General features: G+C 43.0%; 1 protein-coding gene across 5 annotated transcripts in view; it reads left to right on the top strand.

Moving 5' to 3' along the window:
• Positions 1 to 19,576, top strand: part of EPC2 (enhancer of polycomb homolog 2) — a 265,601-nt gene that overhangs the window by 188,796 nt on the left and 57,229 nt on the right. For all 5 annotated transcript variants that reach the window (XM_033945362.1, XM_033945363.1, XM_033945365.1 and 2 more), the window contains 3 exons: positions 4,449 to 4,655; positions 11,833 to 11,981; positions 17,021 to 17,153. In XM_033945362.1, the coding sequence (XP_033801253.1) occupies positions 4,449 to 4,655; positions 11,833 to 11,981; positions 17,021 to 17,153 (489 nt within the window). The remainder of the gene's footprint in view (positions 1 to 4,448; positions 4,656 to 11,832; positions 11,982 to 17,020; positions 17,154 to 19,576) is intronic.

Genomic DNA, 19,576 nt, shown 5'->3' with positions numbered 1-19,576 from the left:
CACTTAATTGCTGGCTCTGTGTATGTGTAGTATATATGTACGAATCTATTTTTTACATTTATTAATGATGGGAGGAAGTGTAAAAGTGGCATTGTGAGATGCTTTGGTGAAAGGGAGGAGCTTATTAGGAGTTTGAGGCAAAACACTAATAAGGCAATTCTATAACTAGACACTTGTAGTTCTGTGTACCTTGTGCATAAGTGCCAAGAAAATTGGCACTACCCTGTTTCCCCGAATATATGACACTGTCTTATATTTTTAAAAACTCCAAAATATGCACAAGGTCTTATTTTCAGGGGGATGTCTTATTTTTCCATGAAGAAGAATACAGTACACATTTATTGCTGAAAAAAAGACATTTATTACCTGTATATGGTACAGGTCATCACAAACCAGAAAAGCTGTATCACAAACCAGAAAAAACTGTATCACAAACCAGAAAAACATTTACTGTATAACAGTTTACAGTATGATACATTTACACATTTAATCAATGACAATCAAGTCATCATCTTCTGGAACATCATCATAATAACTCACACCCTGAGGTTCCAGGTCAATTACTTGGGACTCCATTTCTTTCACAATCAGTGGACCAAATCTCTCATGTTTAGCAATAGCAGTGTCCTCAAATGAGTACTTCTTATCAAGGTAGCCTGCTCGTAATGCATGTTCAATGCAACTGTCAGTGATTTTATCCCATGAATTCTTCACCCAAGTCACAACCTCTTGCAGTTTAGGTTTCACAAAGTTTCCACGCTGATTTCTCTCCATTCTATTTTCAATGTAGTCATTAATTTCCATGCGCAGATTGTCCTTGAATGGCTTGTTGATTGCAATATCAAGGGTCTGGAGATAGGCCGTCATTCCCGCAGGAATCATTATTTGATCTATTTTTCTTTCATGAAGAAATGACTTCATATCTTTAGCACGGTGAGTGCTAGCTGCATCCCAGACTAGCAGACCTCTTTGACCTCCTCGCATAACAAGTGGCAGCATTAAATCTACCCACTTTCTTATAACAGCTTGTGTGGCCCAGGCTTTTTCAGTTTCAAGGACAAAAATTCCTGAAACACGTTCAATCTTTTCCTTCTTGCCCTTAGAAATTATTAGAGGTAGGACTTTAGTGCCATCCAGACGAATTGCCAAAATACAGGTCACACGTGCACTTTCATAAGCAGTGGAGGGAATGTACACTGAGGAGGCACCCCGCTGTTCAATTGTTGTTTGAGATGATTGGCCCATAAACACTGCAGTTTCATCCATAGCAATCATGTTGGAAAGCTTGTATTTAGAGAAGTCAATCTCATCAATAAAGGACTTGAATGCAAGTGCTCGCTTAATCACTTGAGCATCTTCCAGCCTAAACAATGTCGTGGATCTTCTTAAAGACAATTCACTTCTCTGAAGGAAATTATCCAGCCAGTGTTGTGATGCTTTGAAATTTTCAGAGGCTATGTTAAACTGTACATGTACAAGCTTATACCGGTGTCCTGCTGCTACCTCTTGGCGGTCCCGACTATTCTGATTGGCCCAGGCACCTTAGGCCCCACCAGTAGGCGGAGCTTTGGGACGGATGGGCCAATCCGGCCTCATTCCGTCGTTGGCTGCCTGCCGGACAGGCGGGTTTGGTTCCCGTCTGTCCGGCCAACTACAGAAAGGTACGGGGAAGGGGGGTGGGGGTGTCTTGGGGATCGGCCAGGGGGGTTGCAGGTCGGCTGGGGGGGCGGTCGGAGGTTCTTGGGGGGGGCGGTCATTGGAGGGAGGGGGGTTTGCGTCGAGGGCAGGAGGGCCTGGGATCCCTCCTGCCCGTAATGTAGTGCGGGATGGGGGTAGGGGGTCGCCATGGCCAGGAGGGTTTGGGCTCCCTCCTGGCCCGAACAACTAGCGGGGGGGGGAGGGGTCGCCAGAGCCAGGAGGACTTGGGCTCCCTCCTGGCCCGATATTGTCGGGGAGTTCGGGAGTCGGCGGGGCAAGAGAGCTTGGGCTCCCTTTTGCCCCGATAGTGTCGGGGAGTCAGGGGGGGGCAAGAGGGCTTGGGCTCCCTCTTGCCCCGATCGTGTCGGGGGTGCCGCGGTTGGCTGGGGCAAGAGGGCTTGAGCTCCCTCTTGCCCCGATCGTGTCGGGACCGCCAAGAGGAAGCAGCAGGACACCGGTAGGAGCTTCTACATGATGGGGGTGGTCGGGAGGCTGTGGGGGTGCTTGCCAAATAGTGCCTTATTTTCGGGGGGGGGCCTTATATTTCCCAGGTGGGGAAAAAAAGGGGGGTGTCTTACTAAAGGAGGAGGTCCTATAATGGGGGAAACACGGTATATGTTATTTTCTATAATGTAATACATAAGTGCCTTAGCATCATGTTAACATTTAACTGCAATGTGTGGGGGGGAGGGTATACACATGGGCCGAATATGAGAGGCCAAAAGGAAAAATAGCCTACTCTAATTGAGAGGGGTCACAAATCTTAGACTGAAATAAAGATCTGCTTTCAGTTCTTGAAACACTCTTGAAACTGAGGGCTCTTCAACATGCTACTTATATTAACAGAATTCTAAATTGAAATTTATATAGCTTAGGGTGTTCAGTCAGTTCATGGGAACTTTTTGGATGTAAATCACAAGTTCACCAGGGTTTTTCCAAACATAAAGCACCCTAAAGTGAATCGCAGGAGTCACCCACAAACATCATGCTGTACACCCTGTAGCTAATCTAACCATATTTTCTAAACATTTTTTAAAAGAAATATATATTTTTAAAATAAATGTTAAAGCGTGCAAGAAATGATTGCCCAAAGTGTCAAGTGCAAAATCACTGTATTCAAGAATTCAAAAACACAATAAAGTGCAAAATCACTTGATAGTAAACCTCGTGGTAGCAGAAAATCTCAAAAATTATCAAACATTTAAATATAACTGCTTCCAACAAGGACTTATCTCAATGAAGACCGCCAACATCCACCAAGTAGGAAAGTCTGTTAAAGGGAGTGTCAGCTGATCGCCATACAGAGAGCGTCGTTTCGTGTCCTTTGTCAGGGGCAAACTCAGGGGCACCTCCCACTGAATGTTGAATAGAATGCTACTTCTTGTCGGTGCAGCTCGCTCAAAAGTGAGATTGAGAGTGTATTTAATGATCAGGAGAGCTCCACACCTCCCTCCAGTTTATCCAAATTTAAGAAAACATAAATGTTGAGTACTAAAACACTCCTCCCAGCCAATCAAAAAGCAGGAGGGGTGGGGTGAGATATCAATACCGCCTCTGTTAAGTCATTGCTCATTCAAACTCCTGGAACTCCCGGAAGGGAGGATTAACATGCCTCTCGACCAATCAAGGTTGAAGGGGGCAGACTTAAAATGGAATACGCTGTCTCAAAAATTAAGGTGTTAACCAACATGCTCTATCCTCCTGTCAACAAAAAGAGGAGGAAAGTATGATGAAAACAACTGTCATCACTAAATGTTTTGTTGTGTGTGTATGTATGTATGTATAAATTATCTTCTAGTTTTGCCGCTATGTTCCATTCTATTACATCATTCATGCCATGGAGAAAATATGATTTCAGAACAAATATGCAATATTGTTCCCTGGCAAACAAAAATGCTTTCTTGTCTCCTTGAAAAGTTTGACCTGTATCAACTGTGTGATTAACCATGGAGGCATTCTCTCGTAAAGTCTTCAACAGCTCCTATGTTCCATGATACGAACCCGGTCCACCTGGGTTGTGCTCCCTATATACAAAGCATTGCAAGCACACTGGATTATGTAGACAACATATGTACTATCACAAGAGGTGTTACTTCTCAACAGATAAATTTGATTAGTTTGAGGGTGTATCCAATGATCCCCTTCCAAAGTTTGTTTACAAGCTTGTTTAGCTTGTACAGCATGATGTTTGTGGGTGACTCCTGCGATGCACTTTAGGGTGCTTTATTCTTGGAAAAACCCTGGTGAACTTGTGATTTACATCCAAAAAGTTCCCATGAACTGATTGAACACCCTGAGCTATATAAATTTTAATTTAGAATTCTACAAATGCAAGTAGCGTATTGAAGAGCCCTCAGTTTCAAGAGTGTTTCAAGAATCGAGAGCAGGTATTTTTTTCAGTCTGAGTATGAGAGGTACATGTGCATATCTTCATCTTGCACACATAACATATAGAATATTGTTACGCACTTTGTATGGCGCATGCTAGTATACTATAATAGCATGTTGGTGCACCATGCTGTTAAAGAACTGGCACTCTGTATGTGGCATCAGCACGATTAACTGGAGGCACCAAGTTATAAGATTGCCCCTCTAACTGTGCAGTCTTCATTCTATAACTGGTTCTCATTCTGTTTCCATACACAAATTTTAAATGAAATATTGGAGCTAAAAGCATATAAATGATAGTGCTCTATTTCTCCAGTTTCTTCCTTAATATTTTTATTAAGCTTATTACTTGTTTTTTTTAGCTTGTAACTCTTCAGGAAGCAAAATTGCTGCTAAATGAAGATGATTACCTTATAAAGGCTGTCTATGACTACTGGGTAAGAAAGCGTAAAAACTGTAGGGGGCCTTCCCTCATCCCTCAAATCAAGCAAGAGAAAAGGGACGGTTCAACGAACAGTGACCCATATGTTGCCTTTCGTCGAAGAACGGAGAAAATGCAGACCCGAAAGGTAATTTGTTTGGTATTATTCTGTATTTCACTTTGTTAAAGATATAAGCGGCAGGAATCATATTTAGAAGCAGTGGGTAAAGCTTTTCTATGTGCAAAATGTTTTAATTCTTCAGTGTTAATGAGCATTTTTCAAGTGACAGCAGTATGCATAATGTTTTAGTTTTTGTTGAATAAAAATATGTGAAATTATTGACACTTAGTAAAAAAGTAGTAAAACTCTGCTAATCAAGTGTATTCTGTTATGGTGACCAAAGTTCATGATAGATTAATTGTTTAATTTTATCAGCTACATGTTTTGTTATCTTGTAAATATATTTCTAGTGCAATAGGTGAGTCATTCTAGACCAGGGGTGTCAAAGTCCCTCCTCGAAGGCCGCAATCCAGTCGGGTTTTCAGGATTTCCCTAATGAATATGCATGAGATCTATTAGCATACAATGAAAGCAGTGCATGCAAATAGCTCTCATGCATATTCATTGGGGAAATCCTGACAACCCAACTGGATTGCGGCCTTCGAGGAGGGACTTTTGACACCCTGCTCTAGACATTCGGGTTCTCTCCCAATGGCCGCGAGCTATCTACAGAAGGAATTCACTCCGGATTTTTTCTCTGACTCTTCTCTACTTTTCAGTGAGCTCTGCTGCCACCTACAGTTTTTTCCTTCAGCACACAAGCTGGAAAAAGTGTTTTTGTTATCCCAGGATAAGCAGGCAGCCTATTCTCAACATGTGGATGACATCATCCATGGAGCCCGGATGCAGACACTTTCGCAAGAGACTTGCTTGAAGAACTTTTAGAAAGTTTGCGACTGCCGCACTGCGCATGCGCGAATGCCTTCCCGCCCGACGCAGGGTGCGCGTCTCCTCAGTTCTCAATTTTCCGCGGAGCTGAGAAGTCCTATTTCCTTTTCAACAGCAGCAGATGAATCCAGAGACTAGTGGGATAATGCACATCTACCAGCAGGTGGAGATAGAGAACTGAATAACAGGTAGTCCCATTGGTTGGCACACTCTCTGTCCCTCCAGTATTCTCTATTTCCCAGCAGGAATGGTTGCTTTTCCAGTAGCTCCTGGATTCTGGCTGGTTGCTTTTTCTTCTGTTGAGATTGTTCTCTTCAGTTAAGATAGGGGTGTTTGGCTGTGCGGTGCCAACTTTGGGAGTTACACCTGGGCCCCCCAGGTCCCTGCTCCACCCTCCTCTCCTTTGGATTGAGACTCTCTTTCCTGGTCCTGTATTTTTCTTCTTTCCCCCTCAAACTTAAAAAAAAAAAGAGGGACCAGAGTGCTGTTGCTAGCCGGTTCTGTCAAGGCAGTTCCTGTCTGCAACTACCAGCTTGAGCACCGGTGAACTCGGGTAAAAGCTTGTTGTTCTGGCTTCTGTGCATGGTGTTGGGTCTGCCGGTTTGCTCGTGGGAGTCTGCCTGATTTGGTTACTCAGCGATTCGTCCGGGGGTTATGGCTACAGAGGCTGTTAAACAGTGTTCCCGCTGTGGCAAGCGGAGAACACCTTCGGGCCTCTGTTCGGTGGGCTGCTCCGACGCCGGGGGGGAAGAGGTGCAGGTCGCGCCTGAACTTTCCCACGCATTTGATCTCCGGCCTACTTCTGCTCGCGCGGCCGCCGATGTTCCGGTTCAGCGCACTTCGGCGGTTTTGCCGGCGGTCAGCGTTTTTTCGGCTTCTTCTGCCAGTGCGGGGCCAGTTTCTGGGCAGGGGAATCTTGTTCCGTCCGCGGTTTCTGCTAATCAGGTGACTTTTTCCCCGGAGTTCGTGATGTTACTACATCAGGCCTTTTTGCTGCAGAACTCTTAGCCTGCGCTGCCAAGGGAAAATAATCTTGACCCGTTCCCTGTACTGCCTGCGGATAAACCTCCTTTGGAGTCTCATGCGGCAAAACGGCGCAGGCTGGCGACTGTGGTTGGGGATGACCCTCCGTCTGACTCCGCCTTGTCGCTGGATCTTCCAGAAGTTTTGGAGGACGGGGAAGTGGCGGATTTAGAGCTGGAGGATGCGCTGTCTAGGGAGGTGGATGATCCTACAGTGCTCCGTCTTTTTCATAGAGAGGAATTGCCAGCGTTTATTTCTAAAGCGCTACAGGGCCTTCATATCTCGCAGCCGGATCCGCAAGCGGCAGGTTCTGCTAATCCTCTGATGGCTGGCACGAAAAAGCCTGCTAAGGCTTTCCTGGTCCACGAAGCGATGCATGAGTTTCAAGTTTCAAGTTTATTCAAAATTTGTTGAATCGCTTATTTAAATTTACTAAGCGATTTACAAAAACAAGAAAAATAGTACAAATACGAGGTTAGTTAAACTTTAATACAATGTTAAAAACATAAAATTGAAATTATACAGACTAACGGACATATAAGGAAAGAAGGGTAAAATTACATATGTATAAAAAAAACAAAAAGGTGTAAGGTAAAAAACATGAGGTAAGGGAAGGTAATGAGGAGAAATATAAATTAAGAAAGGAATAGGAAAATTGGATTCATGTGTTAAATGCTTATTTCGACTCAATGGGTCACTCCGGAGGCTGGTCTCCGCATGGCAAAGACTATGCGCCAGTTGTATCCCGTATTTCAGGACGAGCTGGACAAGTTTGCGAACCCAAAGGTGGACGCTTTGGTAGCAGCTGTTACAAAAAAGACTACTTTGCCGGTCGAGGGCGGTATAGCGCTCAAAGACATTCAGGATAGGAAAATTGAATCTTCCCTTAAGATGTCCTTTGATGTTGCAGCAGTTACATTGCAGGCGGCGGTGTGCGGTTCCTATGCGGCCCGAGCTTGTCTTCAATGGGCGCAAGGTATGGCGGACAAAATGATGGAGACAGGGATGTCTGTTCCGACCGACTTCCCGGATTTGGAGACAGGTCTTGCGTATGTGGCGGATGCCCTATATGATATTATTCGTACTTCGGCTAAACAAATGTCTCTTTCTGTGGTTGCTCGGAGATCCTTGTGGCTCCGACACTGGGCGGCAGATGCGGCTTCCAAGCTTCGCCTGGTGAGACTTCCTTTTAAGGGTCGTTTGTTATTTGGGGATGATTTGGATAAGTTGGTAAAGGATTTTGGTGATACCAAGACACAGCGATTGCCGGAAGATAGGCCTAAAGCTTCCTTGAAGTCTTTGTCTGCCAGGAATCGTTTCCGGGATGTTAAATGATATAGGCCTGGGAAGCCATCTTTTCCGCCGGCTTATGGGGCTTCCTTTCCTTCTAGGCCTCTGTTTCCGCAAAAGAATTCCTTTCGTCCTTCCATACCTCAGACTGCCCAGCCGCCCGTACCCCAGCCTTGCGTAATTCCTAATGACGGGAGATCGGCTCTCTCCGTTGTGGCCATTGGGGGGCGGCTGTCTTCCTTCCTGGCGGAGTGGGCCAAGATCACGTCCGATCAGTGGGTATTGGACGTTATTCGAGAAGGTTACAAGTTAGAATTTTCCGCTCCCGTCACAGATTCTTTCTTGGTCTCCCCTTGTTCTGGGACCAAGCGAGATTCGGTGCAGAGCACTCTTCAGGTCCTTTTGGAAATTGGGGCCATCATTCCAGTGCCTCCAGCGGAGCGGGGGCAGGGAAGCTATTCCATTTACTTCATTTTGCCCAAAAAGGGGGGCTCGGTCAGACCGGTATTGGATCTCAAGAGGGTCAACTGCTTTCTTCGAGTCAGGCATTTCAGGATGGAAACGGTGCAGTCAGGGGAATTCCTTACGGCTCTCGACCTCAAGGAAGCTTATCTGCACATTCCCATCTGGCCGCCACATCAGAAATTTCTTCGTTTTGCAATCCTGGGCCAGCACTATCAGTTTCGTGCCCTACCGTTTGGCCTCGCGACGGCTCCTCAGACATTCTCCAAGGTCATGGTCGTGGTGGCGGCCTTCCTTCGCCGGGAAGGGATTCGGGTGCATCCTTACTTGGACGACTGGTTGATCAGAGCGTCTTCCAGGCAGGACAGTTTGGCAGCTACCCAAAGGGTGATCTCCCTTCTTCAATCCTTGGGGTAGGTCATCAATTTTCCAAAGAGTTCTCTTCTTCAATCCCAGTCATTGGAACCCCTGGGAGTGCTGTTCGACACAAAGATGGGGAAAGTGTTTCTTCCCAAAGACCGGGGGGAGAAGTTGCAGTCTCAGGTTCACTTACTTCTACAGACGTCCAGACCGAGAGTGTGGGATTATGTTTAGGTTCTGGGCTCCATGGTGGCCACGCTGGAAGTAGTGCCTTGGGCATGCTTTCACATGAGAGCGCTGCAGCAGTCTCTTCTCTCTCGGTGGTCCTCGGTGTCTCAGGATTACCATCGTCGGCTGCGGTGGACACCACAGGCTTTGTTCAGCATGGCTTGATGGCTCAGCGATTTCAATCTGTTCAAGGGCATGCCTTTGGCGACTCCGGCGTGGATGATAGTTACCACGGATGCCAGTTTGTTGGGTTGGGGAGCTCTCTGCCTTCAATCCTCGGCGCAGGGAGTCTGGTCTCCGGAGGAAGCTCAGTGGCCCATCAATCTTCTGGAACTGAGGGCGGCCAGGCTTGCGCTCCTAGCGTTCCTGCCCCTGATTTGGGACCGCCCGACGAGGGTTTTTTCGGACAGTGTCACGGCGGTGGCGTACATCAACAGACAAGGCGGTACCAGAAGTCCTCAGCTGGCAAACGAAGCAATACTGCTCCTTCAGTGGGCAGAAATTCATCTTCCTCTGCTGTCGGCGGCTCACATTGCGGGTCAGGACAATGTTCAGGCGGACTTCCTGAGCAGAAATCTTCTGGATCCCGGAGAATGGGAGCTCTCCGATCAGGCGTTCGCCCTCATAGTGCAAAGGTGGGGTCTCCCGGACATGGACCTCATGGCATCGTCACGCAATGCGAAGCTTCCTCGCTTCATCAGCAGACGCCAGGAGCAAGCATCGGAAGGGATAGACGCGCTGGCTCTTGCTTGGCCTCCGGGTTGTCTACTTTATGTGTTTCCTACGTGGCCGATGATAGGTCGGGTGTTACATCGCATATCTCAGTTTTCCGGCACGGTGATCCTGGTGGCTCCGGATTGGCTGCGTCGTCCATGGTATGCGGACCTGATGCTTCTGTCAGCGGGCGATCGGTTGCTGTTTCCGGTGACTCCGGACTTGCTGTCTCAGGGCCCCATTCTGATGGAAAATCCGTCCCACTTTGGTCTTACGGCCTGGCTCTTGAAAGGTCGCGGCTGAGACGTAGGGGTTATTCCGACCAGGTTATTTCGACTCTGCTTCAAGCTAAAAAGAGATCTACCTCTACCTCTTATGCTCGTGTCTGGCGAGTTTTCGATTCTTGGTGTGCGGCTCAGGGTCTGTCACCCTTCCAGGCTTCTCTCTCTACCATTCTTTCTTTTCTTCAAGAGGGGGTGACCAAGGGATTGGCCTGTAATTCTCTCAAAGTTCAAGTGGCCGCTATTGCTTGCTATAGAGGCCGGATGTCTGGTTCTTCCCTAGCATCCCAACCGGATATCGTTCGTTTTCTCAAAGGGGTGCAGCATATTCGGCCTCCTGTTAAGAAGATCTGTCCGGAGTGGAGTCTGAAGGTGGTCCTTGGGGAGTTGCAAAAGCCGCCGTTTGAGCCTTTGATGAGTGCTACTTTAAAAGATGTCATGTTGAAAGCGGTTTTTCTGGTTGCTCTGGCTTCAGCCAGGCGGGTGTCTGAGTTGCAGGCGTTATCTTGCAGAGATACTTTTTTGAGAATTTCAAGTTCCGGTGTATCAATTAGGACTGTTCTGTCGTTTCTTCCTAAGGTTGTATTCCCTTTTCATGTGAACCAGTCTCTCTTCCTTCCGGCTTTTCGGAAGGAGGACTGGGGGGAGCGTTTCTCTTCTCTGCGTTTGCTTGATGTACATAGGGTTCTCTTGCATTATCTCCTGATGACTAATGATTTTCATTGTTCCGATCACCTCTGTGTTGTTCGCGGGCTACAACAAGGGTATGGCGGCGTCCAAGGCTTCCATTGCTCAATGGGTCAAGGAAGCCATTACGTCTGCTTACTTGACGTCGGGTAAGCAGTTGCCAGACAAACTTCATGCTCATTCCACTAGAGCAATGTCAACTTCTTGGGCGGAGTCCAGGGGTTTTTCTTTGGAGGAGATTTGTCGTGTGACTCCTTGGTCTTCTCGGAATACGTTTTCGAAGCATTACCGGTTGGATATGGGGGTGCGTGCAGAATCTGCTTTTGGGGCTTCGGTTATTGTGGAGGCGGCATTCGCTTCCCACCCGGATTGAGGATTGCTTTGCTACATCCCACTGGATTCATCTGCTGCTGTTGATAAGGAAGGAAAAATTATGTTCTTACCTGTTAATTTTCTTTCCTTTAGACGTAGCAGATGTATCCAGAGCCCCATCCTTTCTGGTTCTTTGCTCACTGTGTGTAAGTTGCGGGTTTCAGCAGTTTGTTTGAGTTGGTAGTTGTGTTCTCTATTCTTGTATTTGCACTTTGTTCTGGGAAAGAAGTTTTTTACATATAGACCATGTTTCTGGTTCTGGATGCTTGGGCAAGGAGCAATACTGAAGATACAGGGAGTGTGCCAACCAATGGGACTATCTATTATTCAGTTCTCTAGCTCCACCTGCTGGTAGATGTGTATTATCCTACTAGTCTCTGGATTCATCTGCTGTGTCTATAGGAAAGAAAATTAACATATATACATATATTAACATATATACATATATATACATATATATTAAAATATATAATTTTTCCTTATATATATTTTCAAATGAGATGGTTAATAGTCTTCTTTTTTAATGAAAACTATAAAAGTGTTGTGGAGAAAGAACACAATTTTTTTAATAAAATTACTTTTTGAGTTTTTTAAATCACTTTTGGTGATGATTGGTGTATAGTCCTTAGATTCTAGCTTGCATGCTTCATTGACATGCACATTGGTTGAAAATATTGTGAACACTTGTACATTTATAATGAGTTATTGATCCAGCAGATCACAATTTTTGCTGGGACAATGTTGAAGATTATGACAAAAGATTTGAGCACCTTAGCTAAAGGAGTTAAAGTTATAATGCTTGAATAGCTATGCTGCTCCTTTACCTAGCAATTGAGTTCACGATTGAGAACATGCAGTTTGCAGGTTCAGATCCTAATATCCCTACTTTGGTAAATAATCTGTGTCAATATACAGTCTTCATCAGACTTGCATTCTTATTAGTTGTTTTTTTTCCACAGAATCGAAAGAATGATGAAGCCTCTTATGAGAAGATGTTAAAGTTACGAAGGGAGTTCAGCAGAGCTATAACCATATTAGAGATGATTAAGAGAAGAGAAAAAACAAAACGGGAGTTGCTGCATTTAACATTGGAAGTCGTGGAGAAAAGGTGAAGTTCTTTTGATGTAATGAAAATAAAACCCTAGAAATTAATTTTTTTTAATTATATAAATCAAATGCTTTTCCAGCCAGCATATAATATTTAAAATCCATTAAATACATATATTCTGTCAATAAATAAATATAATACTGAATTCTAAAAAAGACCCATAGGACCCAGCCCATTTAGACCTAAACCAATAAAGCTTTCTAAATATATATTGTAAAACCCACCCTTACACAAATGCAAATTACTGTGTGACAGTACTAGATAACTTCTTTAAAATATCAGGAAAGGAAAACTGACCCTTCAAGGGGATGAGAGGCAAAATGATAGCAAGCAGAGGTATAGAAATGTTTGAAGAGCCAGTTGTCATCAGGACATCATATGAATGAATTGGTTGGTAGAATGGTAGTTCTCTGCTAAGAAACAAGTGGGCCAGACCAACCATAAAAAAATGAAAGCTAAATAAAGCACTCAAGTCTGTGTCAGAATGACAATCTCCTCAGGCTTCTGACTTGAGGTCATTAGCAAAATGACTACCTTTAATACAGTTTTTATGATTCTCCATTAATGGTTTTTATGTATTTTTATTTATTTTTGTTAAAGGTTGCTTTTTATTTGTTTATATGTTTTTCTTACCAATTTTTATTGGTTCTCTAGACTATTCTGTTTCACCTTTGCTGGCTGCTGTTGTCTTTTTACAGTGTTAACCTGTCAATTTCTTAGCTCTTGTTTTTTCTTCGTTTGGCCTCAATATTATATTTTCCTTTATTTCCTTAAGGTGAAAGTATTTATTTGAAAAGAAGTTTTCAAAGCTGGGTAATCTAGCTTTGTGAAAATATCACTTCTGCAATACCACTAAAAGTACATTTATGATGATCCACTATTTTATTTTATTTTATGTATGTATTTATTATATTATTTATATTCTGCTCTATTATCAAATCTCTAGGTGGATTACAAATTTACATACACAATTTCAGTCATTTAAATATATACTGTATACTTTTCACTTCCATATACAAGAAGTGTTGTTGATGACATATTTTGGGTGAAATTAGAAAATGTACATAACATGTAGATTTTACATTTGTTATTTTCCTTATATAATCTATGTGCAAAAAACATCAGATTTTAAAATCTGTTGTAAGTGTATAAAGTGTTCCCCCGGTCGTTCGTGGTCGGCGGTCCCGGTCATTCGCTGTATTTTCCGACCGTGAACCGCCAACAAGGAGAGGGCGGAAGGAGAGAGCAGCCGGAGCGCCGCGAGTGCAGGAAATTACTCGCGGTATGCTCCAACCGCCTCTTCCTGCACTAAGTCGGGCCTTATCCAATCAGGAGCTGCTTTCACACGCAGCTCCTGATTGGATAAGGCCCGACTTAGTGCAGGAAGAGGCGGTCGGAGCATACCGCGAGTGATTTCCTGCACTCGTGGCGCTCCGGCTGCTCTCCTGCTGCCCTCTTCAGTCTCCCCCATGAAAAACCGGTTTTTCAAGATTCGCGGGGGTTCCTGGAATGGAACCCCCATGAATATCGGGGGAGTACTGTACCTGCAACAAGTATGTGTACTTTGTCTCTAAAACGTTTTGAATTATCTATAGGTAAAGGTACTTATAAACTTTGCTCCAAAGTGGACAGTCTGAAAATTGCTGCCTTTGTTTTTATCTTGGAATAAAAAGCATATGTCAAGTGATCCAATATTGAAAATCATCCCCACTCGATCTCCTCCAAATTGAATAAAATTTTGTGTGGATGTTTCCTGTACCTCAAATGAAACCATATAAAATTTTTCAGCTGGATCTCTATTGGTTTGAGACCTAGAGGCTGTCAAATGTAGGTCACTCTCGGAATACTGTGCTCTGTATAACACAAAATAGCAACTTTGTCCAGCCACTACAGCCCACAGAGCCTCTAAGAGAATTGAGATTTTGTGAATTAATACAATCCCTGGTACTAACTTCCTGTGCAAAATTTGGAATGTAAACATTAGTTTACCTCCTCTTTTATGAGCCAGCAAAGTAGGCAAAAAATGTTATAAAAGAAATATAATGTCTACTTTGACTCCTCATTGCTCCTGACCTGTATTTTAATTCAAGTTATAACTGTACCAGGAGACATGGCACATGGCATGCACACCGGATTTTGCATTAAGAGGCTTTGCAGCCTTTTGGAAGTAAAGATATAATTACACAAAGAAATGATATTAGTGCCTTATACAAATTTTAGCCATTTTCTGGGTGTCAAAAACAAAACAAATTTTTGGGAGAAAAAATAAATGTAATATGAATTCACAAAAAACAATCAAAATACTTAAGAATTCAATAACTGATTAAATCTTCATAAAAAAACTTTCCTAAAATAGGATATAATCTATTGTGTTTTATTTATGTGAGTGCACAGTTTCAAACATCATTCAAACACAGCAGTGTTATGAAGCAATGATGTTATATCCAGGCATCATCGCACCCTCCTACCTACCTACCTCACAGTTAACTAGAAAAAAAAGAGGCTGTTAATCTGAAAAATAATATTTTCAAATAATAATCATGTTAAGGAGGTACTTAGCTCAAACATTAAGTTCCAGATCTTCCTGTAGTCTGGGGTGCGCAGAGCTAGGAGTGTTCAAGTATATGCAACAATGCTGGTTTGAACTCAAATTGTGTCATTTCCAGTGTTTTTATTCAAAATGTGCTCCAAAAGAGTTAGCTGTGCTCTTAAATAAATAAATCCCAATACAAAAAAATCAATCTGCACTATTACTTCCTCTACACCAATCGTGTTTCATGTGGGCTGCTTTATCAGGAGGAAGATTAGCGATTAAGCTAAAATGTGGAGAGACGAGCGCTGCTGGAAACCACATTTTAGCTTCAGATTAACAGCCTCTTTTTTTTCTAGTTAACTGTGAGGTAGGTAGGTAGGAGGGTGCGATGATGCCTGGATATAACATCATTGCTTCATAACACTGCTGTGTTTGAATGATGTTTGAAACTGAGCACTCATATATAAAACACAATAGATTATATCCTATTTTAGGAAATGAAGATTTTTAATGAAGATTTAATCAGTTATTGAATTCTTAAGTATTTTGATCATTTTCTGGGTGTAACACATATCTCAATTGTACATCATCCAGTTTTTTATATCACTTGAAAGAGCATCTTTTTTGCTACAGAAGTCATTCTGTTTCATATTTGACCCTACCTTGCTTTGGTCTCAAATGCATGCATTCACATGCATATTATATGCAGTGATGAAGAAGGGCATCTTTGGTATCCTATAGTGTAATATGCAAATGAGCTACAGGTGTGAAATTGCATGGTGCAGTTAAGCGTGTTGGGCTTGCCATGCTAACTGAGGTTACGACATCCACTGCTTACACATACTCTTGTAAATGGCCCATCAAAATGAACACTACAGCTGATAATCCTCCTTCATTTATTCAACTTGTCAACCTGCAGTCCAGCTAATATGTTGCTTGTATGGATGACAATTATTGATGGATTGGAAATATCTCTGAAATTTCCTCTGAGCACAATGATGCCTTAATTAACTTTTTGAATACGCAAGGCCTTGCTCAATCAATTCATTGGCCAATTAAAAATGATACTTTGTGGGTTTCAGAAGAACATATTTTTATGGTTTTTGAAGCTGCAATGACAACCTCAACGGGCATTCAAAGTTTCTCTCATTATTCCAGTGCCTGTCTACATTTCCAACATATTTTAACATTAAACGCAGGTTGAAACCTTATTGTACTTTCAGTCATATTTTAAGCTATTAGGAATAGTGGGTCAAAAATGTGGCTTGGTGAGTTTTGGTGCAAGAAAGAAAGAGATTGGAAGATGTACAATTGTGATATATGACATTAAGGGCTCCTTTTACAAAGCCGCGCTAGGGCCTTAGTGCGTGGAATAGCACTAGCTGCTGCCGCCTCCTTTTGAACAGGCAGTAGATTTCCGGCTAGCGCACGCTAATCCAGTGCGTGCGATAAAACCACTAACGTGGCTTTGTAAAAAGAGCCCTAAATATAGGTAAAATTTGCATAATTTTTTTTTCAACAATCTTAATAGTAAGATTTATCTTAAAAAAAGCCCCATAATGTGCCTAAAATTTTATGGCCAGTAACTGGTCGTAATCTCTTCCATTTCCTAAAATCTGAGCCCTTTTGTGCTTTCTGCTCAGGAGTTATGTTGCGTCAAATATTTGTCTGTGCATCCCACGACAAACATTTTCATCAACTTTGTGGTCCCCCAGTGATACACCAAAGCATGCATCAATGATCTGAGTGGTATATTTGAATTCAGTGTAAAAAGTTGTACTAGAAATTTGACTTTTAGCGTGGTTGAGCAACTATCCTTTCCAAAGCCTGAATCAAAAGTTCACATTTTTTCGCTATCTTCCATGGAACAAAAAAAAGTGACCCAAATAATGAGGCCCCTAACTTTGGAAGAAGTCGAAATCCTGCTCTAAGACTTTGCACATATTGCATGTGCTATTGTACTTCCAGTAAAAATTTCATCAACTTCTGAGATGGTCAGGTAGGGAGGCCTAGACTACTTTCCCCATAAATTTTAGGCATACTGGGGTCCTTTTACTAAGGCATGCTAGCCGTTTTAGCACATGCTAAACGCTAACACTTCCATTATAATCTATGGACAAGTTTAGCATGAGCTAAAACAGCTAGCGTGCCTTAGTAAAGGACCCCAGTGTGCTTTTCTTTTTTGAGATAAATCTTTATTAAGATTGTTAAAAAAAATTTATTTCCACTTTTTTGTCCACTCTTTACTGCATATTGTAATCATTCATTATATTTATCACAACGGTGTCCTGATTTAAATTCATAATGTCTGTAGATAATTGTTTTGTTCTTATATCTTTTCCATATTCTAATTTAAATCACTTTTTATACATTTTATTTGCCACATAGTAAAAACAGGATGATAATAGGACATAAAACTTATTGTAATTGAAATCATTAGATAAATTAGAAAATAATATTAGAATTAACAATGTCTAATGCTGCAACTAAATGACTTATATTCTAGGTATCATTTGGGAGATTTTGGAGGTGAAATCCTTAATGAAGTGAAGGTCCAGAGACCTGAAAAAGAGGTATACTCTGCTCCAGCATCTCTCCATAATGGAAACCACCACAAAATCCTAGAATGTAAAGTCAAGGTAAGATAGCTCACTTTTTGAAATAACAGAACTTTGTCTTTATTTCAACAATTCAGCAGACTGAATATGAAGCTAGTTTATATTGTCTTTGTTTAGAATACAGATCTGATTAGTTGGGTATGTTTCCTAGGTCTTAATATACACAAGATTAAGAATTGGCTAATGTTAAGCTTCAAGATAAAGATTTTCCAAAAGCAAATACTGTAAGTAAGGCAAATCTATAATCTGTTTACCTGGTAACTTGAAAATTTTGCACTTGTCCTTAAGGAATCATAATTGGTTACCAGAAAATAATTAAAAGCATGCCAAAACATATTGAGGCCACCTCTTTGATGAGCAGTGTGCGAAACAGTATTATATTTGAAATTAGAGAGTTGCACGAGGACAGAAATTTTACTCATTCCCATCCATCCCCAATGGAATCTAACCCACCTGTAGTTGCTAAGGTCCATTCCATCCCCACAATTATTCTCCTCCATCTCTACCCTTACCTGAAGAAGTTGACATTATTTGCTCACAGTCCTTTGTTTTCTTCTAACCCCAACAGCCTTCTGTTGTATTTTGGCTGGTATTCACTAGTCAAACAATGAGTGTTACAGTTGCCTCTGGGGGGCATTCCAGGCCTCATTCCCTCATTCTAGTGTTCTGACTGACTGACTCCATAGGTTCTAAGCCTTATTCTGTTGCTTCACTTACCTCCGTTACTCCTAGTGGAATTCTGCGCAACTGCGCAGTGCAGAATTTGCACAAAATTCCCCATCTGCGTAGAATTTTGCACATACTGTGCAGAATTCTGCGCAAACCTTCCATTCTGCCCTTGTCCCCTTTCTCTCTCCCTCCTTTGCCCCTGTATGGATCTGGCCTCTCTCCTTTCTTCCCTCCAATCGATCCCCCACCTGTGAGATCAGGCATACCTGCAGGCCTCCTAAAGAAGCAGCAGTGGTGGCAGCCAGTGGGCAGAGGCAGTGCTGTGAATGGGCTGCTTACGGCCGGACTCACCATAGTCTTCCTTCTGCCACATCACTTCCTGTAGATAAAATGACTAGGCAGAGAGAAGGTTCGGGCAGGGCTGGCTTTCACAGTGCTGCCAGCTGGCTGCTGCTGCTCTGGGAGGATCACAGGTATGTCTAAACTCACCCGGGTGGGGGGGGGGGAGCAATTGGTCAGAGAAAGGACAGACCCAAGTAGGGAAAGGGACGTGGACATGTATGTTGGGCCATAGTTTGGGAGGGAAGGAAGGAACATGAATGCTAAGCCTATGGAGGTGAGGAGATATGGGGACATGGATCCTGGACTGCAAGTGGGGGGGGGGGGGAGAGGAAGGGACATGTATGCTAGACCTGCAGAGGGAGGAAAGAAGAGGGTAAATGGATGCTGCACTGCAAGTGGGGGAAGAGGAGGGGGCATTGATGCTGGTCCAGTAAGTAGAGTAGAAAGAGGGTGAGAAGGAAACCCAGGCCAGAAATGGGGGTGAGATGGAAGAGATGCTTGACTGTAGAGAGAGGGAGAGAGAGATGCCAGATCATGGGGAGTAGGGAAGGGATTCAGGGTGTAAGCGAAAGAGGTGGTGGGTGGGGTGATGGGACATATATGCTGGCTCTGCAAGTGGGGGTGGGGAGGGATGGTAGAAAGACAAAGAGACCAAAAAGGGGATGGGAAGGGAGGATGAGGTTCTTGGCCAGTGGAGAGAGGGAGAGATATGCCAGACTATGGGGTCCAAGGAGGGGATTCAGAGTTCAAGTGAGAGCATGGTGGGATTTTAAGGGAGACAGAACTGCTGTTGGATTGAGAGAGGAAACTGAGAGGAAAAGGCTGGAAGAAATTTCAGGCCTCAGGATAAGAGAATTTTATGCAAAACACTACAAATAAACTTTGCAGAATTTTGAAATATTGTGCGCAGAATTCCGTCAGGAGTACTCCATATTTCAAGTATCATTATGGAGTCATCGGAGATTTTGACTACACTCCCTTGGGAATCCCATGATAATATCTTCAATCTCTTTGGGAATCCTGTGGAATTTCTTCGATACCCTTGAGAATTCTGTCGGTTCTACAGGATTCCCATTCTTATGCAGCTCTCTATTTGAAATGTCCTATATTTCAACACAGATCAGCTGAATTCTGCTTAAAGACCCAGAAAGATGTAACGCCAAGAAATTTAATGATTAGCTTGATTTGCTTACAGATGGCAAATGTGATTTAAACAGTTTGGAGTGTAAAAAAATAAATAAAAATGGGGGGAAGGGGATGGGATTTGATATAGCACCTTTCTGTGGTTACAGTATTATATACAGGTACTTATTTTGTACTTGGGGCAGTGGAAGGTTAAATGATTTGCCCAGAGTCACAAGAAGCTGCAGTGGGAATTGAGCCTGAGCTTTAGCCTTCTACTTGGAGTGAACATGAGCCTTTAGAAAGTCCAC

This window comes from Geotrypetes seraphini, chromosome 5 (assembly GCF_902459505.1).
Source record: "Geotrypetes seraphini chromosome 5, aGeoSer1.1, whole genome shotgun sequence".
Taxonomy (NCBI): Eukaryota; Metazoa; Chordata; class Amphibia; order Gymnophiona; family Dermophiidae; genus Geotrypetes; species Geotrypetes seraphini.
The sequence above is the reverse complement of the archived record's forward strand: the minus strand, read 5'-3'. Positions and strand labels throughout refer to the sequence as shown.